This window comes from Chlamydomonas reinhardtii, chromosome 3, assembly GCF_000002595.2.
Source record: "Chlamydomonas reinhardtii strain CC-503 cw92 mt+ chromosome 3, whole genome shotgun sequence".
In the NCBI taxonomy this organism is placed as follows: domain Eukaryota; kingdom Viridiplantae; phylum Chlorophyta; class Chlorophyceae; order Chlamydomonadales; family Chlamydomonadaceae; genus Chlamydomonas; species Chlamydomonas reinhardtii.
The window spans coordinates 5,551,237-5,578,150 of NC_057006.1; the positions used below are offsets into that span (position 1 = coordinate 5,551,237).

Below are 26,914 nucleotides of genomic sequence, written 5' to 3' on the forward strand. Positions count from 1 at the left end.
GTGGAGAAAGTCTTATGGGGGGCGTCTGCGCAAGTAGTCTGTGCGTAAGCAGTGCGTTTCTGAGCGAGTAATCACCACCGGCGCAGCAGGGGATAAGCAATTGACGAGGCCATGATGTCTCACAAGGCGGATTCTTACACGCGGGATTGAATGACCACTCGAAGGGTCCTCACGAGTGTCAGTGTGGCACCCGCCGTGCGGGTCCCGTGTGTGTCGCCGTGGCGTTCCGTTGCGCCCGGCGGGGACCGCTGCGCCCCGCCACACGCATCATCACTACCAACATTCGCACATGCACCTACTGGACATGCGCAAACCTTATGAATGCGTGCACAGGCAAATGAAGCAAGATATACTAAAGCAAGGAATGGGCCGCAGCTAGCTTTCAACCTGCGTGGCCCCCTGCACTCAAAACCTGCATGCATCACTGAAGCCCTGAGCCAGTGCACCCCAGCTCTGAAAAGTGCAACGCATGTATGTGCAGTGTGTGCTTCGGCAGTGCGCTAATTACCCAAGCTCCACGGCTACAAACCACAATAAGGACACACCACGAGTCAAAGGCATTCGACTGTATGACCCCCACACGAAAAGCAGGTATAACCCGGTCAACCAACTTGCTATTCCTCTCCTGTTCTTGGATCTCACATATGCGTGCACTTAATGCAACTCATAACTCGATACGCTCACAAAAGAATGTAATGCCAGGTGCTGCCGCTGGGCAGCCAAGTCCTGTCTCCTTACCATCACCAAATGTGCCATTCGTGCCATTCCCCATCAACAATGACGAAGAGCCCGCTCGACTATCCAGGTTGGAATTCAGTACACAAGTTCTACACAAAGGCTCGGAAGAAGCCCATGATAGATGCGGCCGCGTCACCACCTGCCCTGTCCTGTCACCAATGCGGGCAGTGGCGCCTTGCCAGCACGGCTACTTGTGCATGAAGCATGGGGACGTCGCTACGGCACGGGCGCGCACAGCAGCCCCTGGCGACATGGAAGCTAGTTGTTCTCATCACCCTGCATCAACATGAACGGGCGTAGCCAACACACGGTTTGAGAAATGCAAGTATGACGACTGGGCAAGATCCCGCAGTGACACGCGCACGGCGACGACGATCACGCGTTGTTGTGCCCCTGGCGTCCTTGGCTTCATTTCATTGCCCCCCCCTACTACGAGTACCCGTCAATCCTGAGCATAGGGGAACATGCACGCACGCAGACCTCGTGCCACCGCCAGGCAGACCCGTACGCACAGCCCTGGCGGCACGCTCCAAGCCCGTTCCCTGCTGGTCACAGCTTAGGTTGATGACGGAAGCCCCCGGCACAGCCCCTGCTACTGTATTATTAGCCGCTGCGTGCACGCCGCCCTTGCGTGCACATGACCCCAGCCCCTGCCCGCCCGCCCGACACACATCCCGCCGGCCCGCCCGCACGTACCTTGCGCGAGTGGTAGGCGTATTCCATTGAAAGCACACCGGTCAGAAGCATCAGGCGCTCCCAGTGGTTCGAGCCCTGGGGGAAGGACATGACGTAGTTGTTCATCGCCGCCCCCATGCGGCAGCAGTCCTCCGCGCCGCCCGCGCCGTAGGTCATCTGCACCGCGTTGATGAACTTGCCCTCGGGCGACACAACATCAATGAAGAAGTTGGGCTTGCAGCAGGTGCCGCCGCAGCAGTTGTTGACGCGGCCGAAGCAGCAGTAGGAGTTGACCAGCGAGTACTTGTGCACCAGCGACTGCCGGCTGTTGCCCAGCATGACCTTCTGCGTGTAGGTGCAGGCGCAGGTCTGTGCGCAGCACTGGCCGCAGTAGTTGTCAAAGTCCTCGACCACCTGCGAGCCAAGGAAATAAACACGTTGAGGGCTCATTGCGTTCACAGGTCTGGACTATTACGCCTGGCTGCCTGGTAGACGGAAACTCCCGCGCGCAGCTAGCTGAGGGCTCGCTTGGCAGCAACCCGGCATGTGAACGCGCAGGGACCAGCACCTGGTGCTGCTCATGCGGGCAGACGCCTATTGCTGTCCCTGTTCGGTTCCGCTTGCTGCCAGCAGTTGCGGGCTCACCATGCCGACCTGCACGGGTACACAAGCAAGCACGGCGGAGTGGGATTACGGCGGGAGCATACGGTGGTTTGTGGATGAAAGAAAAGGTCATCGCGCGGCGGCAACAGCTCAAATTTTATGGGGCGCAGCCCAGAACCCATACGCAAGCAACGTGTTTATTCCCGTTGCCTGCGTAGGCACTCCAAGTGACCGCTCAATCAGCCAGCCACATGTAAACTCGCACCCACCATCTGGCCGTTGTTGGTGAGGGTGAGCTCCAGGGGGCAGCAGCAGCCACCGCCAACCTTGCAGGGCCGGTCCACCAGCAGCGGTGACTTGGCGTTGTTCTGGTAGAAGTGCAGCTTGAGCGCGCGCAGGTTGAGGCAGCCAATCCAGGTCATGCACAGGCGGTCGCACGCAGAGGACTCCTCGCTAACGAAGTAGACCTGAGCAGGTGTGAATCGATATCAGTGAGGCGGGCGGGCGCGCGCGCGTGTGTGTGTGTGTGTGTGTGTGTGTGTGTGTGTGTGTGTGTGTGTGTGTGTGTGTGCCAAACATGGACGTACGTACGGAGGTGCTACGGCGGGTCAGTCCAGGCGTCGCAGAGCCCCACGCACGGCCGTCCGCTCAATCAGCGAGCCCGCGCACCGGACGCACCAGCGAGCGCGGATAGTGTACAGCGCTCCACTCACCTCGGGTAGCGCCTTGATCTCCTCCTTGCTGGGCAGCCACGTGTTCTGCTGGTTGAAGTCGCTGGCCGCCTTGACGCCGGCCGGCAGCTGCTTCACCTCGTACTTGTTGGCGATCTCAAAGGGGACGCCCAGCGCCCCCATGACCATGTCCGCCACCTGTGGAAGGAGTAGAAGGGGCAGCGCCGCCGGGTATGCGCCAGGATCTGCCAGGGTAAACATACACGCGCACGCTGCCACGCACATCGGGCGCTGCACCAGGCCAGGTAGGTAGGATCGACACGCGCCGAACACTATGCACGTCTGCACGCGCGCTGGTAAGTGTTCTGCGAGCAAACTTGCCTGGGTCACCTCGCGGATGACCACGCCGTCCTGCGTTCGATGACGCGTACTGGCATGGACGAGTGTCAGGAAAAGTGGGGCCCATCCCCCAGAGCGGCACATGCAAAGGGTGCTCATTTGCAACCCGCAGCTTCTGAGTCTTTAAGGCGTAATTAGAGCGCGTCGAGCGCAGCGCAGACGCGACCACTTTGGCATTTGCAACTCACCAGCGCCTCCAGGTTGCCGGGCATCATCTGAATGGCAGGCGCCTGCTGCTCATAGCTCTCAGCCACGGGACCAGCACCGGACGCCTCAGCGATGACGCCAGGCATAGCGCCGGGCAGCGAAGCATGCTGAGTAGTCGACATGTTGACTCTTGGAAATTGCGTGACAGAGCTTTACTACCTTGGCCGTGTGTATATGTGTGATGCACAAGTGCGAAGCTTAATGCGGGTGCCCGTGTTACTCCCATCGCGGGCGAATAGTGAGTGCGTGAGTGCCATGCAATGGTGCCATCTAATCAATTATCCAATGCAGCTCAGATCCGCGGCACCTTCGGAACTACGGGATCACCTATTCCATACGTGTCTTCAAAGCAAAGCCCACACAAAGGAAACGCGGTCACATTTTTAACGCGCTCTGACGGCGCGGGCTCGCGTCCAGTAATATTTAAGACATGCATATGAAGAGCGCAAGCTTGGATAATCCTCAAGCCAAACCAACGTGTGTGGCGGTGTAGAGTGACTCCCCCGACGCGCCCGCCAATCGCCGTGCCTCGCCAGGCCCGCCTCCCGCCCGTGCACGGATGCCCTACCGCCCAGAGGCCTACTTCCACGGGACCAAAAGTTCCCCGCGATTACCAGTTCGGTATACTTCAGATGCTGCAGGCACAACCCGCCCAAAGCCAACAACCGAACCATGCTTGCCTGAGGCGGTGGCATGCCTCTACCGCACTTGCTTCAAGGCGTCCAGCTCCTTTGCCCGTGCCACAACAGCCTGCATGTGCGTCCCAGGTCATGACGGCGAGGCACAGGGAGGTAGTTGTTAAGCACTGAAGTGACAGTCTCATGACGCCCCCTGGCGCTTGTTCCTGCCCGGGCCTGGCTCGGCACGCACCTGCAGACTACGCTCCAACGTAGTCTTCAGTCCTAGCCGGAAGCGCACCGCCTCCGCCGCGTCCCGAGCATGGGCCGCCGCCGCCGCCGCCGCGGGATCGAGGCTGCTGGAGCTGCCTACAGTGGGCCCCCTCCCGGCCGCTGCCCCGGTAACTGACCCCGGCTGAGATGGGTGCATCGGCCATTCTCCTCCTGAGCCGCTGTTACTGATGGCGGCAGTGGTGCTGAGCGGTGCAGTTGCCCCCGCCCCTGCTGCCTCTGGGTTCACTGGTGGCACAGCTGATGCTGCCGGCTTTGTGGTGAGTGTTACGGCCGCGGCTGCTGCGGCCACGTCTAGGGACGCCGAGGACAGCAGCTGACGATCCTGTGGGGTGTCGGGGTAGTGGGGTACTTTATGTGTGGGGCTACGGTGATGCAGGCACAGAGAGAGGCACGGCGGATGGGACGTTCTGACCTGGCCGTTGCCCGTCAACAGTTGCCAGACACATACACGTCAGCGAGACACTGCCCGGAACCATAGAAGCAAGGAGTGCGCGCCGTCCCTAGTCCTCGCAGTATCTTTCAATATGAACTCTGTCAGAAAGGGGGTCGTTGCACCTCACCAGTCACCGACCTGCTGAATGGTGGTGGGGAAGGAGCTGTACAGGGCGCTGGCCAGAGCCGCAAGCAGCTGCATGATGCTGATCTCCTGTTCACATGGACCAAAGCGGCGGCGGGCAAATCGGCGCATGAGGAGCAACACATCCAAGGTTCTTAAAGCCACCTGCCCTTGTCTCGTACCATTATTGAATCCGGTCCCCCTCGTCATCCCTTCGCTGAAGCTTTGAGCAACAAGCGGTTACATACAGTCCCTGCGACTTGCGGTCGATACGCACGCACCTGCTGCCGTGCCAGTAGCGAGCTCCATGCGCCGATCTGCTCCACACTGCGTCCCACCAGCAGCTTCTCCCACGCCCGGTCCTGGGGGGCATGCCGTCATGGGCACAGCGAGCTAGTTTGTACCGGACACGATGCGCTCTCAATGGAGACCGGGCGACGTTAACTGGATTGGCCTGAAAGGCAGGCATGAACGGCGTGGATGTGCGCGCACCTGCAACGTGCCGATGCGCAGCGCCGCCAACAGCCGGGGGTCCACGGGCTGCCGCACAGGCCCCGCCGCCACCGGCCCGGAGCCGGTGGGAGTGGCGACCGCCGGCGTGTCGTCTAATGCTGCCGCGGCCGAGCCCGCCACGGCCGGGGCCTCCGCAGCTACTGCCGCCTTGGGCGCCGCCTCCGCCGCAACGCCGGACAGGTACACGCGTATGGACTCGGCGCCGCCGTCAGCGCCGCCCCGGCCGCCGGCCCCTGCGGCCAGGCCGAGCTTGTGCGCGATGAGCTCCCGCTGCCAGCCCGCCAGGCCGCCGGTGTCGGGGTCGCCGCCCTGGCCCTCCACCAGGCTCTGTGTGCACGCGCCGTCGTGAGCCGCAGGTGTGAGGGTGGCATGTATGCCGTGGCAGGGGATAGGGGAAGGTTCAGGCAAGTTGGGGCCCAGAAAGGCAGAACGGCGAGCGAGCACCGGACTAGTCCTCACAAGTGTTGCGGAAGGTAGGGTAGGCGGTGGGCAGGAGTCACCAACCGTGCCGTCGCACCTCGATTGTCTCCATGTTGAGGTCAAAGTAGAAGCCGTCGTAGGGGTTGGGCTGCAGCGTGAAGCCGTACGACAGCAGCAGGTTGTGGTTGTCGTGTGTGCCGTACGTAAGGCTGATCTCGTCACCGGCGCGAATCTGGCGATTTAGGGGGAGAGCGGCACAGACACACAAAGTGGGAGAACAAGAGGTCCAGGTTAGCTGCATTGCAGGCAGGTCACTGGGAGATAATGCACAGGTAATACATAATGTCCCAAATGCACACACATGCGCACGCACACGTACACACGCCCGCGCACCTGCTTCTTAGCGTACATGGCGACCTGGCCGTCTCTGCCGCCGCGTATCTCGGCGTTGGACGCCTCCCGCGGCGCCACGTGGTTGGCCATGTCCACCAGCGGCACACACGTGTGCGTGGGCCGGGGGCCCCTGCACGACACAACATCAAACAGGCGTCTATTGTCTACAACATGTGTCTACATCCTCCCCACACAACTAGCCATATCTGCAGCCGTGCGGCCGTGCCGCCGTGCCGCCGCACCTTCCATACTTGCAATGCATCTGTCCCTGGCCGCCTGCGCGCACGTCCTCCGCACCTGCTGAGCCCAAAGCAGCGCGACATGGCCACCGCCACCGCCCAGCCGAACAACTCCTCATCCACGGCCAGGCCGCCGAATGGGCTCGGACCGGAGGTCGTGGCCGCAGCCCTCGGCCCCTCCTGCGCCCTGCCCTGCGCCATCGGGCCCTCCACCACGCCCTGCGATGCCGCCACACCCTCGCCCTCCGCCTCCTGCTGGCCGCCGGTCAGTTGCGGCAGCAGGTGGCAGCCCACATGCCGCAGCCAGTACTTCTGATTGCGGATGTCCTGTGCGTCACAATGAAAGCCTCTGATTGGAGCCTGCATTATGAGGGGTGGTATTGCGGTGCGCTGCGCTGCGTTGCGCTCGATCCGCCGGCCGGCGCTCGCCTGATGCTCAGGGCGGCATTGCGGTGGACACATGCACAGTATCACCTCTCTACATACCTCCTGCTTGCCCGCCCGCCCGCCCGCAACACCACCCGCCCGCCCGCCCGCCTGCCCGCCATCCCGCTCGCGTACCCATCCGCCTACCCACCGCACACACCTGCACCAGTGTACCGTACTGCAGCTCGTCCACCGCGTTGTCGTACATCAGCATGGCCACACGTGGGGTGGGCACACCGGGCGCCAGGCCGGGCAGGTGCGCCAGGTACGGCAGCAGCGGCGAGGCGGCGCCGCGAGACAGGTGGTACAGGATGGTGAGCGCCTGCGTGGTTGAAGCGAAGTGTGAAGAGGTTGGGTTGGCGAGGTCTCAGAGCCATTGCAGACCCATAACGTGGCTCAGGGCCGGAGGAGCAGCCGCTGCGCCTCGGACCGCATCCACAGCCTGTGACACGGGCGAGCAGCTGCTGCGGTGCCTTGCTGCCGCCGCACGCGTTCCGGCAGGTCGAAGGCAATCGGCAGAGCACGCGCCACTTGCGCCAAGCTACCCTAAGCAGTTCTGCAATACTGAACATGCCGCTCCGCCGCTCCGCACAATCCCCACTATCACCTGCTTGAACTGCCAGGCCGGCGCCCCCGTGTCGCTGCCGCGCGGCATCTGGTCGAACAGCCGCAACAGCGCTGCCGCCTCTGCAGGCGGAATGCTCAGCGACGCACTGCCGCCAGCCTCCTCCTCCTGGCCCTTCGGGCACGCGCCCTCGAACCCACTGCCGTCTGCTGCCGCCTCCGCCGCCACCTCTATGTTGTCGTACCGGAGCTGCAGCGGCGCCGGCACGCTGATGAGCAGGTCACCGGGGGCGTGGTCGCGGGACGCCACCAGCAGCCGGTCACGTGCGCCTGCGGGCACAGGTGCCAGTGTTTCTGAAAGCACGGATATGCTTATCGCGCCTTATTTTGTCTGATAACCGAATATGTCCGTCCTTTAAAAGCCCTGCAAATAACTAGTAACTCGGAACCTCGTGTGAGTCTCACCAGATGGATACAGCACCTGCCGCAGCTCCACGCCATTCACAACACCGCCATGCGCAACCAGCCACTGCTCCAGCGGCGGCGGCCAGCTGCCACCCGCAGCGGATGCGCTGCTGCTCGCTCTGCCTTCGCTACTGCTAGCGGCTGCTGCCATGGTCGAGTAGAAGCTAGCATGGCGAGGGCACAAGCTGGGCCCCTGTAGCAGCTGGGGCAGGGAGCGCAGGCCCTGTCCAGGCGCCGCTAGGAACCCGGCGCTGGGGCCCCAGCGCCCGACGGCTGGCAAGGCCCAAGCTCTGCCGTTCGCAGTGCTGCGATAGAATCTTGCGAGTTGACCACTGGAGCCGCTACGGTCAGCTGCTTGAGCCGACCGGAAGGGTGTGATATAGCCAGCGGGCCCAGCAGCAGCGGCGCGGGTGCCCACATTGGGTGGTGGTGTCCGCCCGCTCGGCCACCCCGGCACGTTGGCACCTGCTTTGTTCACTTGCTTCATTCCTAAAAAGCAAGCGACAGTGTCAAGAGTGCATTTAGCAGCCTGACCCAGCCGCGAGTGTGCAAAGCTGCACTTTGCCGTTCTGCGGGTTAAATATATAATCGCAAGGGAGTTTTAGATATATTATTATTGTGTATCTCAGAATCGGCAGGCCTGCGGTGCAGTCGTCGCTATGGCGGAGTGGATTCTGCATGCAATGTGCACTGTTCCGTCGCTCTTTGGCCAATTGACTGTAGGATTTCAGTCATATGTTGTATACTAGATAGGTATATGTATTTGCGGCTTAACTATTCACTGAGCCTGACAACGGCAGAGAAGCGAGCTCTGTCGCTACCCCTCCATACGCCTTCACAGGCCGCTTTCTCATTGTATATTCATTACAAGAGCAAACTTAGTAAAAGGCGCCTTGCTGCTGGCTGTCCCGACCCTTGCTCCCCCGCGGCTGCCCGCGCGGAGGCCTAGCACTCCCGCTGTTGCTAAGGAAATCGTTAGCAGTCCTAGAGACAAAGCGTTAAGACGACCACCCGTGTAGTCCTGGTGTAAGGTTGCTGGCAGGCTAATTCAAACCAGTTTGAGCGGTTGCTCGGCGCCATGGAGCAGCAGGAACCGCTGCAAAAGCGCGCGCGCATAGCCCCAACAGAATTGCAACCTCAGGCTGCCTCGCCGGCGTGCGCGGCGCAGGCGCAAGGAAGCGCGGTCTCCTCCGCCACCGGCACCACTGTCGCTCCTGCAGCGGCGGCCGTGGGCCTCGTCAAGCCCGCCGCGGCGCCCCCGGCAGCTTCCTCCACCTCTCCTCCCAGCGCCGGCACCACCAGCACCTCCAAGGCTGCTCCCGCAGCTAACGTGCCCGCGGCGCCCGGGGCGCCGGCGCCCAAGCCCGGAGCGGCCAATGCCAAGCCCCCCAGCTTCATCGCCGACGCGCGCGAGGCAGTGCAGTTCCGCGCCGTCACCTGCCGCGACGCCACAGCGCTGCAGGCAGAGATCGCCGCCGGCGGCGCGCCCGTGCACGTGGACTTCCTGCACCAGCACTTTGGCGACTCGGAACAGATCCGCGGCTACTCCAACCTAAAAATCACGATCTGGCTCCACGTTCAAACCTACCACGCCTGGATTGACGTGTCCTTCGCCACCAAGCGGCCGGGCGCGGACAAGCTCAGTGACATCTGGGAGGGCGCCTTCCCGGAGGGCTACTTCAGCAGCAAGGTAGGGCGGGAGGAAGGGCACAAGGCGGTGGGGGTTGGGACGGGGAACGCGTTGGCAGGGGGCTGGTTCCGGGTTCGGGGCGTGCTGCCGTTGTGTGGGCTTGGCCGCACAGGGCCCGCATGGGGCTGGACGCGGAGCCTGCCACAGCCGCGTAGGCGACAGGCTGGCTAGTCAGCTTGCAGCATGCTAGACCACGGCGACGCCCCTTACTCTGCGCTGCACTGCCCGAACCAACATGCCACCCTCAGGAGGAGTTTGTGGAGCAGGTGGAGCGCACCGCCGCCTCGCTGCCCGACCTTTTGACGCTGGGCGAGTGTGTGGGCACGGTGCCGGTGCGGCCCAGCAGCGCCGCCGGGCTGTACGGCCTCAGCGCCGCGCCAGCGCCCAGTGCGGGTGCGGGTGCGAGCGTAGGGGCTACGGACGGAGCGTCAGCCACGCAGGCGGGGTCGCAGCAGCCGCTGGAGGTGTCGGTGCGGCGGTTCCAGCTGCTCACGGCGCCGCCGGAGGTCAAGGTGCGCTTTGGCTGCAATCAGTGCGCTGCGCTGCTCTGACTTTTGTTCGGGCATGCTGCGAGCTCCAACTTGCGTATGTATGCAGCGCAACTGACTGCGCAGCGAGGTCGCTGCGTCTAACATCCCTCATGCCCGCTGCCAAATGCCCCCGACCCTAACGTGCCTGCTCTCAGGCCCTGCACGCCCGTCTGGAGCCGCTGTTGCTGTTCACCATCGACGGCGCCAACTTCATCGACGGCGACGACCCGCAGTGGGAGCTGCTGCTGCCAGTGGTGCGCGCGCCGGACGGCGGCTGCCTGGTGGTGAGCAAGGGGTACACGGATACCAGCATCTAGCGCACAATGCGTCGAGGTCCAAGCAAGTAGCTAGCGTGTTGCTAGCGGGCAGTGAGGCGCCGGGAGCCGGGTGGGGACAGTGCGAACGTAACAGCAACACCCACGTCGTCCAAAACGGCATATGTCGGCATGCTCCTGCCCATTGCTCCTGGACGTGAGCCTGCTCTGCCACCTCGACGACAAACCCACCGCGCCACCCCACGCGTCTGTTATCCTACTGTTCCTGGCTACGCCTTCACTTCTTAAAGTATCATGGGTGTAACCCCGTTCCCACACAGCTGGGCCTGACCACGCTGTTCAACTTCTGGGCCTACCCGGCCTCCTGCCGGCTGCGCGTCAGCCAGGTACTGGTGCTCAGCCCCTGGCAGGGCCTGGGTCTGGGCAAGGCGCTGCTGAAGCTGTCGTACGACCTGGCCATAGCCCGTGGCTGCGCCGACCTCACGGTGAGACCGGTGGCGGTAGCGCGCTGTGTGCGCCGAGGGCAGATGCGACCCCGTGGCTGAAAGGGGGGGGGCGTTGGTCACGGTGACAAGGACCGTCAGGTCTCTCGCGCGCGGCGGCGTGACTGTCCTGCCTGGGTGTTTGCAGGTGGAGGACCCCACGCCCAACCTGCAGCGGGTGCGTGAGAAGCTAGAGGTGGAGATGCTGCGGCGACTGGACTGGGTGACGGCACAGGCCAACAAGGTGAGGGATGGGCTCTGCAGGAGAGTAAGCAGGGAAAATGAGAAGCACAGCAGCTGGCTGCCTTGATATATTGCGATTGAGCCTTGGTACCGCGTTACCAGACATAGAACACTCAAGCGCCTGACGCATGTCTGATGCCTGTTGGTCTTGCGCAACTCGCGTACGGTACGCAGTGCCTGGACGCGGCGGCGCGGGGTGAGACCACGTGGCCGGCCGGGTCGGAGCCGTCGGAGCAGCAGCAGCAGCAGCCGGCGTCAGCTGGGGCCCCAGAGGCCGCGGCGGCGCCAGGGCAGCCGGCCTCCGAGGGGCCCCAGCAGCAGCCGGAGGCTCAGCAGCAGCACGCGGGCGCGCAGCAGCCCTCGCTACTGTCGACACACGCCTTCTTCGGTGCGCTGGGTGTGGAGCCGCCAGAGCGCTCCTCGGTGCCGAGCTCGGTGCTGGCGGAGGCGACTGCCTTCGCTGAGGCGCGCTGGCGTCAGCGGCTCCAAGATGCCGAGACCGAGGCCGCTGCTGCTGCCACGGCGATGGCTGTTGACGCAGGCGCGGCGCCTGATGGTGTTGGTGCCGGTGCCATCGCCGCTGACAGCGCTGCAGGGACGAGTAGCGCCACTGCTGCCGCTAGCAACGGCGCGGCGGGTCCAAGCGGCTCGGGCGCAGCGGGCGCGCCTGTGTGCGGCGCGCTGGTGCCTAGCCCGGCCTTCATCAACGCGATCACAAGGGCGATCAAGATGCACCGGGGGCAGGTCCGCGTGGTGTGGGAGGCGCTGTTGTGGAGCCAGCCGGGGGCGCTGCAGCGGCCGCGTGTGCGGGCCGCGGTGGAGGACCTGGTCAGCCGCCGCCTGGAGGTGAGCATGCCGCGTTCAAGATGCATGGGGAGCTTTGAAGCAGGGGCGAATCAGATTTACTGGTAGGGGCTGGGCATATTCAACTGAGTGTTGGTTGTGTGCCCTCCCTCGCCGGCACTCCGCGCTCATTGTTGCCCGCCCTTGCCGTGTCGTTCGCCTTGCCCGCGCAGTCCCAACACTTCTCCTCAGTCGGCCGCGCAGCCGCCGCCAAGCGCATCGTGGAGTGCCCCACCGTGCGCAGGGACGGCACGGTGCAGCCGGCGGCAACCTCGGCGGCGGAGGACGGCGACGGCGGCGGCGAGCTGCTGGTCACAAACTTCTTCATGTACCGGCCGGCAGCCGGCGAGGCGGGGGCGGCGGCAGCAGGCGGGTCAGATGGCGGCGCGGCGGACACGGGGGCGGTGGCGACCGGCCGCCTCAATCTGACGCAGGTGTGGATATGGGACTTCCTATGGGGATTGATGTGGAGTGTGTCAAATCCCATGACTTGGGAGAGCAGGTTGAAACAGGGAGGGCCCAAGGACAGGCTGCCAGGGTCTGTCAGGGCCAAGGGACCTCTTGCCCTGCCTCAGGTTGTGTGCGTGATCCCGAGTGCATCCACACTGCCACGCCCCTGCATCCACCAGGTAACGGCGGAGGACAAGACGGCGCGCATGGATGAGTTGATGGGCGAGCGGCGGCAGCAGCTGTCCGCCCTGGCCGCCATCCTCAACAAGGGGGCGGCGGGCCCCACGGCTGTCAAGCCCAAGCCGACCCAGGTCCGGGCATTGCCGGCCATGCTGGCGGGTGAGGGCGGCGTCACCACGGTGGGTTTCGGCGCGCCCGCAGCGGCGGGTGGCAGCGCGGCAGCGGCGGCGCCGCCACTGGCGGGTGAGCGGAAGCGCAAGGGCCCGGCGGACATGGAGGCAATGATGAAGGCCCTGGAGGGTCGCATGTGATTGAACTGCACCGGTGCAGTGACTGCGCGGATTGTGATACTACTGGTATGATGAATGGGCAGTCTGGATGTGGGGGGATTCTGAGTGAGTGATGAGTGGATATGGGAGGCAGTGTGCAAGGGCTGGGATGGCTGAGGTGGCGACAGGGATGCGGAACATACGACCACGCATGAAGAGATTTACTCGGCGCACATAAACCCATTCATAACGTGCAATGCAATGCGCTGGCCCTCCGTCGCCCTGCTCCTGTAAGACACAGCGTGTGACGCACATGTACGGCCTATGTGGATGAATGTGTACGAGAGGCCAACAGCAAATGGTTTGAAAGAATGGTTTGAAGGCGGACAAGTGGTTTGTAGCCGGGTGGGCTGCGGGCACTGCGTGCGGGTTTTGACCTGCCGCAGCGTGCGATCTGGCTGCCTTCCTGCCGCACAAACAGCGGCTTCGCTATACCAGTGGCGTATTGTCGCCTACAACTAAGGAAGTATGTCATCGCGCTCTCGTTTTACACCTGCCGACTTCTGCTGCTTCCAGAAACCATGTGCCATACCTGTCACGATCATCGTTGCTAAAATAAATTACAAAGGACACCTCATTGTATCATGCATATGCTAATAGCCGGGAGCCGCTATCAGTTTTTGCGCGCCATCTGACATTTCGGCAGTCCTGAGGCGCTCGTAGCACTATTCCAGCACAGGATGACAGTGATAGGTTCAGCTGTGCGTGGTCTGGTAAAGGAGGCATGCCGCCTGGCCGATGCCGGCGGGGCCGGCGCGTTGCCAGCTGCGGCCGAGCTAGTGCAGTCGACACTGCTGGAAGCCCACCCCGCCGTCGCCTTGCGCGAGCTGCCGGAGCGCCGCAGTCGCGCCTCCTCTTCTAGCGGCCAGCAGACAGGTGATGTGGCATCCGAAGCTAGCCCAGACCCTTGGAGCCAGGCACGGCTGTACCTGCAGCAGCTGCAAGCTGAGCAGGGGCGGCAGCAGGAACAGCAGCAACGGGAACAGCCAGGTTGGGAAGTGCGCGAGGCAGGCGCCCCGGCTGGGGCCTCAGGCCAAGACGCCGGCGCATCAGCAGGCGCCGGCTTTACGGATGCTGTGCGGTCCGCCTTCTTTTGGCAGTGCTTTGAGCCGTGGGCGTCCGTGATGCTGACTGGTGGGTCCACTGCTTGTCGCCTTACCGCATCGTGGCGTCAAACAGCGGCCAAAGGCCAGGCAGCCGCGCCTCATGCGCTCACCCATGCGGCACCCTTGCACTGCATCCTTGTGATCTGCAGCCTCGGGCGCCTCCGGCCCACCCAGTCGCCTGCAGCTGCTGCTGCGCGCACTGCTGCAGCTGGCGCCGGCGCCCGTGCTGCTGCAGTCGCTGGCAAGGTGGGCGGCACACGACGCAGCTGGCCAGCGCGCACAGTGTACCGTATGCACAGGCGGGCTATGCTGCTTGTCCCGCATCGCTTGACAACCGCTGAGCCGCCTTCAGGTGGATCCGGGAGCCCTGATTGTACTTTGCTTGTAACTTTTGGTGCTCAACCCGCCCCGCAGTCATCTGTCCACTGTGGCTCCGATGCGCGCTGCCGCGGTCGGGGGCGCGGCCCACGTGACTGCGCTCGGCGCAGAGGCGGCCGCGGCGGCGCTGGCGCAGCGCTTCGTCGCGCCCGGCTGCAGTGGCGTGGCCGAGCTGCTGACGTGCCAGGCGGCCGCGACGCTCGCGCGGCAGGGACGGCAGGGGCAGGGCCAGCAGGGGCAGGGCCGGCAGGGGCAGGATGTGTCGGGAGCGCAGCAGCAGCTGTTACGGCAGCTGCTGCTGGCGCCGCCCGATGCGGCTGCCGGCGGCGGCGGCGGCGGCGGTGGTGAGGACGGTGCACTTGGCGCCGGCGCGCTGGCGGGTCTGCTGGTGTCGCTGCCGGACCGGGCTGCTGGAGTGCTGGCTGGCCGCGGCCGGATGTGGCTAGGCAGATTCGACGATGGGGATCAGGAGGAAGTGGAGGAGCAGGAGCAGGCAGCGGGGCTGGCTGGAGGCAGCTCTCGGGGGCTTGTGGGGGCGCGGCTGGGCCTCCTGAGCCCCGCTGCTTTTTCCTGGCGGGTGTTGCTGCAGCTGCTGGCGGTGCTGCGGGACCCGCAGGCGGAGGCGGGACGGGCCCTGGAGCAGATGTACAGGCGGTGGCAGCAGCAGTGCGGGCAGCAGGAGCGGTCGCAGCAGCCAGAACACGCGGGGCAGCAGGCCTCAACAGGCAACGGGGATGGCGACGTTGACAACAGCAGCGGGAGCGGGAGCGGGCCGGCAAGCGCAGCTGGTACCAACGGCAGCACGGCCCCCGAGTGTCCGCAGCAGCACGCGCTGGACCCGGGAGTCCTGAGGGCCGCGGCGGCGGAGCTGGCGGGCGATGTGGCGGCGGCGGCGGTCGGGCTGCTAGCGGAGCTGGCGGAGCGACTGGCGGTGCGGGGGCAGGCGGCGGCTGTAGCAGACGCGCTGCTGGCGAGCTGTCCCAGTCTGGCTGTAGCATACGAGCTGGGGCCTGGTGCGTCCGGCAGTAGCAGTGACGCGGGCGGCGACAGCTGGGCCGAAGCCGAGGCACGGCTGCGGGAGGGCGTGGAGGCGGCGTTGTTGCGTTTGGTTGACGCAAGCCCTGCAGCCGCTGATAAGCTGCTGACAGCGCTGCTGGACCGCGCTGTGGCCGCCGCTGCCATCGCAGTTGCCGGTGACGAGGCAGCACCTGGCGCGCCGGGGCAAAAGCAAGATGGGGCAGCGACGCCCGGGGTGGCGGCAGCAGACCTGGCGGAGGCGATGCGGCAGCGGCGGCGCGAGGAGTTCCTGGGTCTGACGCCGCCGCTGGCGCCGGCGGCAGTGGCGGCGGCGGTGGCGGCGCTGCGGCTGCTGCTGCCGCCGGCTGTGGCGGCGCACGGGGCTGTGTCGTACGTGCTGGCTGACGCCATGTGGCTGTCGCTGCGGCGGCCTGCACTGCCGTACGACTGCATGCAGGTGCGTTAATATAGAGAAAGGGGAAGGGGTCGACACTTGCATGCAGGTGTGTGCATGCGTGTGTGTACGGTACGACACATAGGGTGGGCTGTCCGTGCGCATACATTACTGCCATGTTGGTCGCTAATCCCAATCCGCCGTATAACGTCGCAACGTGACGCGTTGCAGAATGTCAGTCTTTACAGCGTGTCACCCTTCCGGCTGTGTGGCCGGCCCCATGCAGGTCCTGGCCGCGGCGCTGCCCGCCCTGTACCCAGCCGGCGACAACGGCGGCCGCCAGCACGCCGCCGCCGCCTGCGCGCTCGCCGCCGCCTGGGCCGACGCCGCCGCCGTCACGCGCACGCCGCCGCAGCGCCACGGCTCGCTCTCCATCTCGCTGCTCCTGCTACTCGCACGGCTGCCCGGCGACGTCGGCACCGCCGCCGGCGCCGCCGCCAGCCGTACCGCCGTCGAGTCCACACCCGGCCTGATGGGTGGGGTGCTGGCGGGTGTGTCGGCACGGCTGGGAAGTCCGCTGGCGGGGGTGCGGCAGGCGGCCATGCGTGTGGGTCGCGGCCTGAGTCGGCTGCTTGACCCCAGTGCGGACCTGTTTGGGGACCTGGGGGTGGACGTGAGCGCGCTGGCGGTGGAGGAGCTGTGGCCAGGTGGGTGGCGGGATGGGCGGGGCGCTTGGGGATGGGGGTTGGAATGGTGGGTGGAGTGCGATGGTTGGCGGAGTGGGTTGGGGTGGTGGAAGGCAGGAGGTGGCTGTGTATGGCTGTGAGGGCTGTGGTGGGCAAGGCAGCGGTCGGGACCGCGGCGGGCGGAGTGGCTCCAAAGGCGGCTTATCATGCCCAGCGTTGAAGTACAATGTATCGCACTGCACCGCGCCGTGGCACTGTCATGGCTTGCTTCAGGGGCCCTTCCGCGCCAGCTGCTCTGGCGCTCCCCCGCAGCGGACGCAGCAGCAGCAGCAGCAGCAGCAGCAGCCTCCGCCTCTGCTGGGGCAGCTGCAGCTGCAGCTGCATCCCCCAAGCGTCAACCCACCACCAGCAAAGTATCGGCAACGCCTGCTGTTGCCGGAACCGTGGTTGGTGGCGCCGCCGCCTCTGCGGCCGCCGGGGACGGCGACGACAATGACGGCGCCGCCAGCATTCACACCACCACCGACAGCGATGACGAGGATCCGGAGGATCTTGAGGATGAAGATGAGGAAGATGAGGAGCTACGGCCGCTGGGTGCGAGTGTGGAGGAGATGGAGGGCGACGCGGGCGCGGACGAGTGGCGGCGCGCCGAGGCGCCGGCGCTGCAGCTGCGGTCTGTGGCGGCGGCGCTGCGCAAACAAGACGACGTGGGCGGCGTGCTCAAGGCGCTGGGGCGACTGGAGGTAGGGAGGAGGGGAGAGCGAGGGGAAGGGGAGGTGAAGGGGAGGGGAAGGGGAGGTGAAGGGATGCGTGAACATTAGAGAAAGGGTGGTCGTTGTCGTTTAATTTCCGAACCCGAAGGTAGCTAAAGTGCCAGGACGCAAGAGGTTCTGGTGCAGGCGGCGCTAGGGACATACAGCACGGCTCGATCGCCCCCGGCAACTGAGGGCATGTGCATAGGCGTTTGTTCGTGCCTCTATGGTAATATGCGCACTGGTAGATACAAGTTTCAAATGCGGGCATTTTATGCTCGCACCTGCAGGCGCTGATCCGCGCCGCCCCCGATGAGCTGGGGCTTGCGGCTCCGGAGCTGGTGCGCGCGCTGCTGCACTGCCGCGTGCCCGAGTGGGCGGAGTCGGAGCCCGAGCAGCAGAGCGCGCCGGGGCAGCAGAAGAAGCCGGGGCAGGGGCAGGGGCAGCAGGATGGCGCTGGTGGCGGAGGGGGCGCCAGCGGAGGCGGTGCGGCGCTACAGCGGATGCGGTGCCTTGTGGCGCTGCTGGCGGTGGCGCCCCTGCCAGGTAGGTGGTGTGTGACCGCCTGTGGTGTCGCCTGACTTACCGTTCGCTGCCAGGTACACACAGTACCTGGCATGCCGCCATCATGCCGCCACTCTGCCACTCGGCCAGCCCCATCCCGGCCTACGCCCTGGCCCCGGGCGCCGTATGTCACCCCTCAGACCCGACCCCCTGCATGCCCTCCTTCCCGACCCGCCCCTCCCTATCGGCCGTGTGTTTGTGTCACTGCGTGTGTGTATGTGTATATGTGTGTATGTGTTTGTGTGTGTGTGTGTGTGTAGCCGGCGACGCGCTGCTGCCCGAGGTCTACTCGCCGCACCTGGACACGCACCAGCGCTTGACGCTGCTGGACGCGCTGGCGGCGGCGGCGGCGGAGCTGGCGGCGGACCCGCGGGCCGCGCCGCGACTGGCGCAGGGCCCCGGCGGCCGACCCGTGCTGGAGAGGGGCCCGGCGGCGGCGCCCGCGGCACCGGCGCTTACGGCAGGCTGGCAGGGAGGGGAAGCGATGGCGGCGGGTGGCGCAGGCGCGCTGGGCGGCAGGCGCGGCCCGAAGACGCGGGTGTGGGCGCCGGCGGCGCTGCGGAAGCGGCGGGAGGAGGAGCAGGCGGTGGCGGCGGGGCGGCAGGGCGCGGGGCCGGGCGGCGCACACACGTACCGCAACCGGTTCGCGGACGTGGCACTGCGCTGGGCCGCGGGGCTGCTCCGGGAGGTGAGCGTGCGATCCACTTCCGCCCCTGCTTCGGTCCTTTCCAGTGTTCCAGTGTTCCCTCCGCCCCGTGCCCGTGCGGTCCATGCCCTCGCCCCTTGTGTCGAGGCCCGACCCCTGCCTACCCTCCACTCCTTAAATACATTTGCCCCCAGAGCCGACGCGCTGCAACTCCATACGGTAGCTTGCACCGCCCGCCGCCACCCCCACCACTACCTTGCACCGCCCACCGCCACCCGCACCACTCACACCACCCCCACCGCCACCCCCACCACTCCCATCAACCCTGCCCCACCACTTCACCAACCCCACCGCCGCACACACACACACACACACACACACACACACACACACACACACACACTTTTCCTCTCTCTCTCTCACACACACACACACACACACACACCAGGTGGACCGTGTGAAGCACGGTGTGGACCTGCTGGGTCGCGACCACGTGGTGCTGGGCCGCCTGCTGGCGGTGCTGGGCGGCTTCGCGGAGGCGGCGGCGGGCAGCACCGCGGCGCCGCCACTGGCCAACGCCACACTGGAGCTGCTGCGCTCGCCGCAGGTACGGGGCGGGGTAGGAGGAGGAGGAGGGGGGGGCGACACGTGCATGGCATGGGGCGAGAGGAGAACCATGGTGTGCATGCACGCCACGCCTCAACGCGGGGCAGTGTACGGGGCAGTGTACGCTATGCGGTGCGACGCTCGCGTGTCCGTAATGTTACAAGATGTGTGCGCTTGAGGTGAGCGTGTGTGACTACATGTGTGTGCCTGCAGGTGCATGAGCACCCGGAGCCCTTCGTGCGGCGCGCCGCGCTGCTGGCGGCGGGCCAGGTGCTGGGCCACCTGCCGCCGCCGGCCGTGGCGGCGGCGCTGCTGGGCGGCGGCGGGTCTGGCGGCGCCAGTGTGCTGGCGGCAGCGCTGCCGGGTGGCGGCGGGCCGGGCGGCGGCGGCCGCGACGGCGGCGGCCTGGGCGAGCGGCTGGAGTGGGTAGCGGGCTGGAGCCGGCGTGTGGCGGCCGAGGACGGCGACCCGCACTGCCGCCTCATGGCGCAGGCCTGCGTCAACCTGCAGGTACGGCGGGTGGGAGGGTGAGGCACTGGCGGCGCCGTCCGCCGGCTTGGGGAGGATGTGTGGCAGGCAGCATGCCCGAAACGTGAACCTAGGGGACAGGGCTGGTGTGTGCACGGCGGCGGCCATGTGGGGCGGGCACGCTGCCAGCGTGCGATGGTAGCGACCGACTCGCTGCCTGAACCTGGTCGACCAACCTGCACTGACAAGCTGTGTGGTGGTTGCTGCCGCCGCAGTCGGACCTGGCGTCGCGCTGCCTGGCGTCCCTCCAAGACGCGGCCAGCACAGCAGCAGCTGGTGGCGGCCTGGGCGGCGGCGGCGGCGGTGTGCCGCAGGTGCTGGGTCTGGGGCAGACGGCGCGGCTGCTGGCGGGCGCCTCGGAGCCGCTGGGGCTGGGTCCCGGGCGCACGGGTGGCAGGGGCGGCGGCAGCGGTGGGCCGTGGGGCCTCTCGGCGGCGCTGGTCACGGACCTCAGCGCGTAGCCACTGAGGAGCGGTACAGCGCCGCGGGTGGCAATGGAAAGCACTGCGGATGTTGTGGAACGTGAAGTGGCCGTGAGTGCATGGTGCGTCAGACAGCGCGATGGCCGGCGTCGCCGGGGGACGGCGGAATGGGTCCCATGTCTATGCTAGTGGAGTAGGGTAGGTGTGCGATGGGACAGTGGTACGGCAAGTTGGTACAGTCCCGTAGGGTGCAGCTGATTCCCAGAACCCAACAAATGGCACACAATTGGCAACGGCAGGGCAGGAGTGCGCGGCTGGTCGAACGCCGGAGTTACTGTACCGACGAGTTGCTGGCTGGCTGGAAGTTTGCTGACGCGCATTCCTCACGCTCCGGGCGCCCGGCCAGGCGATAGCACCACACAGACACAGCGCAACGACACACTCGCGAGGCAGAGCCGCATCGCACCTGCAGGAAGGTGACCAGCGTCCACGGATGAGCACCAGAGGCAACCACAGAGAAAATGCAAACGGAATGCAGCAAAGCAATGGCCGGGCGACAGTGTGACAGGAGTGGAGTAGGGTAGGTGGCAGGGAGGTGCGGGGCGGTCACCGGCAGGCGGTGGAGGGTAGTGAGGTGTTGTGAGCGGTTCTCTGCCGTCGTTGGTGTCAGGTAATGCAGATGCCCGGACGGCCCGATGACCTGTAACCTCGCCCACTGTCAGAAAGCCGGTGTACTGGTACAGAGGATGGCGGGAGGCTTCAGCTATTTACGCAAGCATGACTTCTCACCAGCAACTTACATTGAAATACGGTACCATTGCACGGCATTGCTGCATCCGACCCCAAAAACATACACTGGGCGGATCGCTGACAACGCAATAATTGTATGGCCGCGTCGACACGTATCTGTACATCACATTTCTCCGGCACCCATGCTCACCACATCCGCAAACGCTCAGCCAGCACCGCAAGGCCAGCACCGCAAGGCCAGCACCACTACGCCGCGTCGGGCCAAACCCCTCAACACCATGGCTGTGCAGCGTGCGCACCCCTGTCAACCCAAGCGCGGGACCCCACCTGCATATCCCTCCGCATCCGTCCTACCCATGGTTTCGCGCCCCCCGTCAGTCTCCGGCATCAACACGACCGGCGACCGACCTCAACCCTCCGGCAAACCTCCCGCACCTCTCGTGCACGCCTGCAAGCGAGCGGCATACTCACATGTGCGTAAGTTACCGCACCTGCAACAGTCCGGTCATGCCCCCGCCATCTAACCTCACATGCAGAACTCCACTCCGCAGCGTCACTCTTGAATGAACGGCCGCCTGCATTCTTCTCCATGACGTGTGACAAGACGAGCGTTCGGAACTTGTTCCATGTGCACTGCAGCTGCAGCCATACCGCTGTTCGACCCCCAAAGCGTCACGGGCTACCGGCAGCGAACTCATACACGCTAACATGCGTTGTGCCATGCGCTCAAGCACTCCGGGAGCACACATGTCCCCAAACATTGTTTCCGGGAACCCCTGCAAGCCCTTGCTGCTCCACAGTCGTAGGACGACCGGGATGCCCCGCGATGCCCCGCCCCGCAAACGGCACCGTAACACGGCGGCGTTGCTCTTATCCTCCAAATCGCAGCTTTTATGAAATAAAACCAGTCGAAACTCTAGGAAGATCCATTCAATGCTCACCATGGGACACCAACCAACACGCACCCTGATCTTACCGGGAAGGTTCACAGCCCCCGAGCACAGTACCAATGGGAACCACCGCCTTCAGTTCCCATCACAATCCATCCCTCAGACGATCCAAATGATGTGGCCTCTCCGAGCTTATACGCGCGGTAAAATTGCTCGCGCCTTATTTACGGTGCTGTACTGTGATTTTCTTCTCTCTCTAGCCTATGCTGTTCGGCGGTCTTACGCCCTTACTGCTCCCTCACCAGCAACCCTCCTGCGCCACCAGTCCCGCCGGCAGCCACGCCATTGGCAGCCTTGCGGTGGTGCCAGTCTGCCCGGCCCCACAGCTAGCGCCTCACGCGCGTTAGCTCCACCTGTCTAGCCGCAGCAGCGGCCGTTTGCTGACCTTGACCCCGAACACCACCACCAGCCCGATGCCAATGCAGGTCAGGTCGCTGACCACCGAGTGGCCGAAGAAGATCTCGATGAGGTCGTTCACGCCGAACTCTGTCGGGCACAGCAACGCGAACAACGGCGAGGGCACGGCGCGTTGATGGACTACTCTCGGACGGAGGATGCCCACCAGTGCACCGCGATGGCCCCCCCGCAAAAGTCACCAGAAGCTCCGGCGCGCTCAAACTCCCTCCCTCAGCTGCCCGCCCTCAGCTGCCCGCGCACCTAGGCAAATGAATCCCATGGCGAAGACGATGGTGATGGCGATGGTGGACAGGTCCGCCTCCAGCTTGCGCTCAATGTCCTGCAGCAGGCTGGTGGGCACCAGCGGGTGCAGCACCGCCTCCTCCGCCAGGCTGATGGGGTGGGTCGGGTCCGACTCACACACCATCTGCAGGCAGGGGCAGTCGACACGCAGTCAGTTGCAGCAGGGATGGTGCTGAAGCATCAGCAGGGCGCAACAGGCAAGGCATGACAGGCACGGCGAGCACAAGGAGCCTGAGAGGTGCGCAAGCGCCAAGCCCGCCCCGGCCTCGCCACGGCAGCCGCCGTCCGCCTGCGACCGTGTGCCCCTGCCTGCCCACTCACACGTACAAACTTTCAACCACCGCCACCCAGTGACAGTTTACAGACCCCGTCGCGTCACACCGTCACCCAGGTCTCGCACGCACCTGTATGTCTCCTCCCTCCGGGTCCGGCACCAACACACACATCTCGCTGTCACTGTCCACGGAGCTCAGCCACTCGGTGCTGGAGGTGGGCGAGGCCAGAGGCGACGACACGCCGGTCGCCGGCGCGGTGACCGTTGCCGCCGTGAACGAGGCGGTGGCGGCAGCCGCCGTGGCCGACGACAGGCCACGTGGCCCGCGTGTGTCCGGCGCCGGTGAGGCGCGCGGCGCCGGCAGCGTAAATGCGGCGCTGCCACCGCTGCCGCCAGCTGTGGGGTTTGTCGCGTGGCCCAGGCCCAACACAAGCGGCGCCGTCAAGCCTGACCGGTACACCTCGAGCACCTGCCCGCTGCCGCCAGTGGCATGGCTGACGCTGGCGTGTGTGTGCTCGTGTTCGTGAGCGTGCGCGTGGCCGCTGCTGTCGGTGGTGATGCTGCTGACACCGTAACCGTTGTCAGCGCCACTGCTGCTGCTGGAATGGGGCGCCGCGGCTGCGGCAGAGGTGGAGGCATGCGTCAGGAGGTGCGCCTCTGACTCCGCTGCTAGGCCGTGCGCGTGGCCAGCCTGGAGCTGCAGCTGGTGGTGCTGCTCGTCGTGGTGGTGGGCGAGGTGGTGGTTGTGGTGGTGGGCGAGGTGGTGATGCTGCTGCAGGAGGTGCTGCTGGTCGGCGGGGTGCCGCTGCGACACCGCGTGCTGTGGCGCGTGCTGCTGCAGGTGGCTGTGCGGCATGGCGTGCCCCGGCCCCGCCTCAGCGTCCCCAACAGCCGTTGCGGAGGGAGTCGCCGTGTCCTGTGCCGAAGAACCGAAAGCACGCGCGAGACAAGGGGAAGGCGAAGGCCGTTCAAGGTTTCCCGCTGGTTGCGCCGTAGGGGCGAGGACCGGTGCACTCTGGACGCACAGCCGCCGCGAGTAAGTTCAACACCTGTCAGCAAAGACACAGACGTACTTGCAAGACCGATGCGGTCGCCACCGTCGCCGCCTCGCTCTCCCAGTGACTGACGCTAGCAGCTGTTTGCACATCTAGTTGCTGCAAGTGACTTTCCCCGCGTGAGCTCGACTGAAGGGCCCATCGCAACGACCCTAGCGCGGCGGGGCACACCGAGCGGAGCAGCACTCTGGGCTTTCCCTGAGCTAGTAAGCAAGCCCTTTGTGTTTGAAGATGCATAATAGCTGGAGGCTGTTGTCAAGCCAGTCTGACACGTCTTGATTCCAGGCCCCAGCCCTAACGCAAAATGTGGTGCAAATGATGTTGATGTTGCATCTAAGTATCAGCTCTAGTGTAAGGGGCCCGGAGCCCCGCGAGACTTGCACACTCAAGGGTCCCGCTACATTAGAGCCGTAATAAGCAATCTTCAGTCACAGATATAAATATGTAAAGAAGGTATGCTAGAAAGCAGATGCAGGCGAAGAGGTTGGCGACTGATGTTCCAGAATGAAGCATGAAATGATCGATTTCCAGTGGGCCTTCCTGTTCTTGCACGTCATCCAAACGCGAACGCTAAATGAAAGAATAAGACAATTGCGGACTTAGCGCATAGTGCAGTAACAAGAGCCGTCACATAACCACTTTGCGCGATTCTGCTTGTTGCCGTTGGCTGAGACGGAGGCTAGGGCTTCGGGCGGATGTCTGGGCGGGAAGGCAAACTTCGCTTCCAGCTGGCCCTCAGCGACGGCACAGCCCCCGCGTACTGGAAGCACGATGGTGAGCACCGTGAGGCGGGCCCCAGGAGGAGACCCTTCATCACACACGCCCCTAACCTGCAGGCGAGCGATTCGCCAAGAAGGACGGGAAAACTTACGACCCACTGGCTCTGTGCAGCACGGCGGGCACGCTAAAGCTGTGCAGCGGAAAAACCTATCAGCTCAGCCTCACCAGCAACCAGGTACGGCTTCGGGCTCATGGTGGCGGGTGCCGAAACTGGGCTGGGGGACACGGGACATATGGACGAATCAACTCAGAAACGTTTGTGGCCACTGCTGTCTTCGTGTGGGCCGTTTAGGAGGCACTGCCGTTGCACGGTTGTGTTGAGCCCTGCTCCACTGCCTCTGGCTATCCTTGCGTGCAGCCTGTGTACCTGCGGGAAGGAAGCGGAAGGTGGTACACGAGAGAGGTGAGCAGCCCTGCGGCACCTTATGCGACGTACTAACGCAGTTGCGTGCAGTAGTCATAAGAGCAAGGCAGAAGGCAAGCACATAGGCACAGTCGCTGGCCTTTTGGCGACCTGGACCACCCACCGACTACCGTGTGCCTCGCTTCTCGCAGTTTTATGCAAACGGGAAACCCATAGTCCCGTTGGCTGCCACCACCACGAGCACGCCAGCGCCAGAGGAGCCTGAGCAGCAGCGCACAGAACCGGGCACGGAACCGGGGCTGGGCCTGGGGCCCACGCCGGGCGCCAACGGCGACACCACCGCCTCCTCCGGCGGGGTTGGTGATGAGGCGTCCTCGGCGGCAGCGGCTGCGGGCGCACGGGGGACGTATCAGGAGCTGACATGGACGGACGACAGCAAGGACGCGATGCGCAGCACGTTTAAGGCCACGCTGCACCTGAGCGAGGAGACCATGCGCCCCACCAAGTCAAACCGCCGGCTGTACCTCATGGTTGCGGCGTACGTGGAGGTACGGGTGTGGAATGCGGCGGGTTGAGGCCGGATGCATGTTGAGGCCAGTAAATGGATTGTCAGCTGGATGCCAGGGGCTAGCGTTCGGGCTAGCGGTCGGTGCCCAGTTCACCCGAGTACTGCGGGATTACTTGCCTGACACGGTAGGGCTCGGCTGGGCCTGACTGTCATCCCCATGGCCCACCGCCTGCAGGAGTTCGGCTGGGTGGTGTGCCCCCTACAGCTCAAGGTGATGCGGGGGACTGCCGCTAGCGCTCCCGTGACGCGCGCTGTGCACCACGTGGCTGGGTAGTTGGGTGTTCTGGTGGCTACACTTGTGTCAACAGTGTGTCAGACCCCAGAGCAACCCGCTGACTGTGGACATTGCGTCTCCTGCCGTGCGCCCGGTGACGGCTTCGCGCCTGCAGATCTACCACCGCGCAGACCGCAGCGCCACACGACGTGAGTGCTGGGCTTCACTGTAGGGGGTCCCGTGGTCGTCAAGCAACTGCCTCTGTACGGTGCATTCCACGCGGTGCCTTGCTCGCAGCCCCTAGCCAGCACGCTGCTGTGGGACACTACGGTTTTGAGCGTGCCCATCTCGTCCTTCCTCGCTCCCCCATGCTTTCGCATACCCGCAGCCTACCCGCTCAAGTTTGTGCAGTACGACTTCCGAGCCGACTCCTCTATGCGTGCCTCGCTGATGGGGACTTGCTACCACAAGTACGGCGGGTAGCTCATAGGGTGATGGAGCATATGGTTATGTGTTCATGATGCGGGGGGGGGGGGCGGACAAGTGAGCTGGAGCAACGCAAGGTGCGGTTGTGAAGGCTGGTGGTGCACTGGTGCGCGATCCGAGAGCTGTTGGTGCCGTACTGCTCAATGCTGGGGAATTAACAAGCAGCGGCAGAACTGAGGCAATATGGCCAGGCTCGGAAGGAACTGTGACTCAAGCTGTGACTGAATACTGTAGGGATGCGGGCGCAGGAGTAAGGGTCTTCAGTTTGGGGCTTGTTGGGTATTTGGTTGGTTTGCGGTCTTTGCTGGCGACCATAGCATAGCATGTGGTTGTTCTGTGCTTGCTGTGCTTTGTGCTTGACTGTTGACAGCAGGACACGGCTGGACACATGGCGGGTAGTGCCCTTACAAATTGCCCCTCGCTATGTACGGGAGATGAGATAGTTTCGAAAACTTCGGCCTCAGACGTGCACCAACGTGGCGTGGGCGCAGCCCACTTCTCCCTTGAGGGGGAGAGCCATCGTGTCATTTGGGTTTCGCAAGTTGGGGGCGGGTAATGGGAGGTTAACGCAGGTAGGTGACAGCTGAGTGCGTGACCGTTTCCAGGTAGTAGGCGTTGGAAGATTGCTAGGCCGTGACGCCTGAGTAACTCCCCCGCCCCACGCCCCAGCCGCGCACTACTGCCCTGCTGTTGCAAATTGTTTGCCATCTGCTGGGGTCTCGGCGTCAGCTGCACCCTACGGGACCCCGCCAACCTGCCTTAACACTGTCGACTCGCACACGCCCCACGGGTTGTGTAACACAGCAGGCGAGGCAGGTGTGTTGTGTGCATCCCTGCAGGCTGCAGCACCTGCTGGCACCCCTGCTGGCACCG

At 64.7% G+C, this 26,914-nt stretch overlaps 6 protein-coding genes across 7 annotated transcripts; 3 read left to right on the plus strand and 3 right to left on the minus strand.

The window, feature by feature from the left end:
* Nucleotides 1–119: 119 nt before the first annotated feature.
* Nucleotides 120–3,371, minus strand: CHLRE_03g186400v5 (uncharacterized protein). Of its 2 annotated transcripts, XM_043061113.1 has the most exons (7): nt 3,275–3,371; nt 3,069–3,098; nt 2,730–2,885; nt 2,286–2,483; nt 2,059–2,067; nt 1,435–1,827; nt 120–1,014 (listed from the first exon to the last, which is right to left on the minus strand). In XM_043061113.1, exons 1-7 carry the CDS (start codon nt 3,299–3,301, stop codon nt 997–999), a joined length of 831 nt encoding a protein of 276 aa, XP_042926241.1. In that variant the 5' UTR covers nt 3,302–3,371; the 3' UTR covers nt 120–996. The 2 variants fall into 2 exon arrangements, with proteins under 2 accessions (XP_042926241.1, XP_042926242.1); XM_043061112.1 differs by having other exon boundaries at nt 3,069–3,371.
* Nucleotides 3,372–3,425: 54 nt separating this feature from the next.
* CHLRE_03g186450v5 (uncharacterized protein) lies at nt 3,426–8,361 on the minus strand. The gene is made up of 11 exons (XM_043061114.1): nt 7,781–8,361; nt 7,359–7,645; nt 6,912–7,073; nt 6,384–6,652; nt 6,087–6,216; nt 5,791–5,925; nt 5,253–5,600; nt 5,042–5,122; nt 4,776–4,850; nt 4,164–4,526; nt 3,426–4,043 (listed from the first exon to the last, which is right to left on the minus strand). The coding sequence occupies exons 1-11, from the start codon at nt 7,929–7,931 to the stop codon at nt 3,993–3,995; spliced, it is 2,052 nt and encodes a 683-aa protein (XP_042926243.1). The 5' UTR covers nt 7,932–8,361; the 3' UTR covers nt 3,426–3,992.
* Nucleotides 8,362–8,510: 149 nt separating this feature from the next.
* CHLRE_03g186500v5 (uncharacterized protein) lies at nt 8,511–13,363 on the plus strand. Its single transcript, XM_043061115.1, has 8 exons — nt 8,511–9,470; nt 9,719–9,982; nt 10,156–10,284; nt 10,596–10,760; nt 10,906–11,001; nt 11,175–11,846; nt 12,017–12,277; nt 12,473–13,363. Exons 1-8 carry the CDS (start codon nt 8,859–8,861, stop codon nt 12,782–12,784), a joined length of 2,511 nt encoding a protein of 836 aa, XP_042926244.1. The 5' UTR covers nt 8,511–8,858; the 3' UTR covers nt 12,785–13,363.
* Nucleotides 13,364–13,411: 48 nt separating this feature from the next.
* Nucleotides 13,412–20,619, plus strand: CHLRE_03g186550v5 (uncharacterized protein). Its single transcript, XM_043061116.1, has 10 exons — nt 13,412–13,936; nt 14,058–14,154; nt 14,323–15,760; nt 15,984–16,404; nt 16,657–17,126; nt 17,426–17,681; nt 17,960–18,387; nt 18,794–18,952; nt 19,165–19,461; nt 19,695–20,619. The coding sequence occupies exons 1-10, from the start codon at nt 13,483–13,485 to the stop codon at nt 19,938–19,940; spliced, it is 4,266 nt and encodes a 1,421-aa protein (XP_042926245.1). The 5' UTR covers nt 13,412–13,482; the 3' UTR covers nt 19,941–20,619.
* A 66-nt stretch (nt 20,620–20,685) lies between these two features.
* Nucleotides 20,686–24,111, minus strand: CHLRE_03g186600v5 (uncharacterized protein). The gene is made up of 4 exons (XM_043061117.1): nt 23,648–24,111; nt 22,705–23,490; nt 22,259–22,424; nt 20,686–22,087 (listed from the first exon to the last, which is right to left on the minus strand). The coding sequence occupies exons 2-4, from the start codon at nt 23,428–23,430 to the stop codon at nt 21,945–21,947; spliced, it is 1,035 nt and encodes a 344-aa protein (XP_042926246.1). The 5' UTR covers nt 23,431–23,490; nt 23,648–24,111; the 3' UTR covers nt 20,686–21,944.
* Nucleotides 24,112–24,202: 91 nt separating this feature from the next.
* Nucleotides 24,203–26,852, plus strand: CHLRE_03g186650v5 (uncharacterized protein). The gene is made up of 7 exons (XM_043061118.1): nt 24,203–24,403; nt 24,466–24,584; nt 24,768–24,812; nt 24,965–25,321; nt 25,517–25,552; nt 25,731–25,764; nt 25,944–26,852. The coding sequence occupies exons 1-7, from the start codon at nt 24,325–24,327 to the stop codon at nt 26,036–26,038; spliced, it is 765 nt and encodes a 254-aa protein (XP_042926247.1). The 5' UTR covers nt 24,203–24,324; the 3' UTR covers nt 26,039–26,852.
* The last annotated feature ends 62 nt before the right edge of the window (nt 26,853–26,914 follow it).

Coding starts and splice junctions, on each gene's coding strand:
- CHLRE_03g186400v5 (XM_043061112.1), bottom strand. CDS start 3,185: ATGAGCACCCTTTGCATGTGCCGCTCTGGGGGATGGGCCCCACTTTTC. Junction 2,886..3,068: donor TCATCCGCGAGGTGACCCAG/GCAAGTTTGCTC, acceptor CTCCTTCCACAG/GTGGCGGACATGGTCATGGG. Junction 2,484..2,729: donor AGATCAAGGCGCTACCCGAG/GTGAGTGGAGCG, acceptor ACACCTGCTCAG/GTCTACTTCGTTAGCGAGGA.
- CHLRE_03g186450v5 (XM_043061114.1), bottom strand. CDS start 7,931: ATGGCAGCAGCCGCTAGCAGTAGCGAAGGCAGAGCGAGCAGCAGCGCA. Junction 7,074..7,358: donor CGGCCTGGCAGTTCAAGCAG/GTGATAGTGGGG, acceptor TCAACCACGCAG/GCGCTCACCATCCTGTACCA. Junction 5,926..6,086: donor CCATGTACGCTAAGAAGCAG/GTGCGCGGGCGT, acceptor CTAAATCGCCAG/ATTCGCGCCGGTGACGAGAT.
- CHLRE_03g186500v5 (XM_043061115.1), top strand. CDS start 8,859: ATGGAGCAGCAGGAACCGCTGCAAAAGCGCGCGCGCATAGCCCCAACA. Junction 10,285..10,595: donor CGGACGGCGGCTGCCTGGTG/GTGAGCAAGGGG, acceptor GTTCCCACACAG/CTGGGCCTGACCACGCTGTT. Junction 10,761..10,905: donor GTGGCTGCGCCGACCTCACG/GTGAGACCGGTG, acceptor GGGTGTTTGCAG/GTGGAGGACCCCACGCCCAA.
- CHLRE_03g186550v5 (XM_043061116.1), top strand. CDS start 13,483: ATGACAGTGATAGGTTCAGCTGTGCGTGGTCTGGTAAAGGAGGCATGC. Junction 17,127..17,425: donor AGGCGCTGGGGCGACTGGAG/GTAGGGAGGAGG, acceptor TCGCACCTGCAG/GCGCTGATCCGCGCCGCCCC. Junction 17,682..17,959: donor GGCGGTGGCGCCCCTGCCAG/GTAGGTGGTGTG, acceptor GTGTGTGTGTAG/CCGGCGACGCGCTGCTGCCC.
- CHLRE_03g186600v5 (XM_043061117.1), bottom strand. CDS start 23,430: ATGCCGCACAGCCACCTGCAGCAGCACGCGCCACAGCACGCGGTGTCG. Junction 22,425..22,704: donor CGGAGGGAGGAGACATACAG/GTGCGTGCGAGA, acceptor CCCTGCCTGCAG/ATGGTGTGTGAGTCGGACCC. Junction 22,088..22,258: donor CATGGGATTCATTTGCCTAG/GTGCGCGGGCAG, acceptor TGTGCCCGACAG/AGTTCGGCGTGAACGACCTC.
- CHLRE_03g186650v5 (XM_043061118.1), top strand. CDS start 24,325: ATGTCTGGGCGGGAAGGCAAACTTCGCTTCCAGCTGGCCCTCAGCGAC. Junction 24,585..24,767: donor TCAGCCTCACCAGCAACCAG/GTACGGCTTCGG, acceptor CCTTGCGTGCAG/CCTGTGTACCTGCGGGAAGG. Junction 25,322..25,516: donor TGGTTGCGGCGTACGTGGAG/GTACGGGTGTGG, acceptor CACCGCCTGCAG/GAGTTCGGCTGGGTGGTGTG.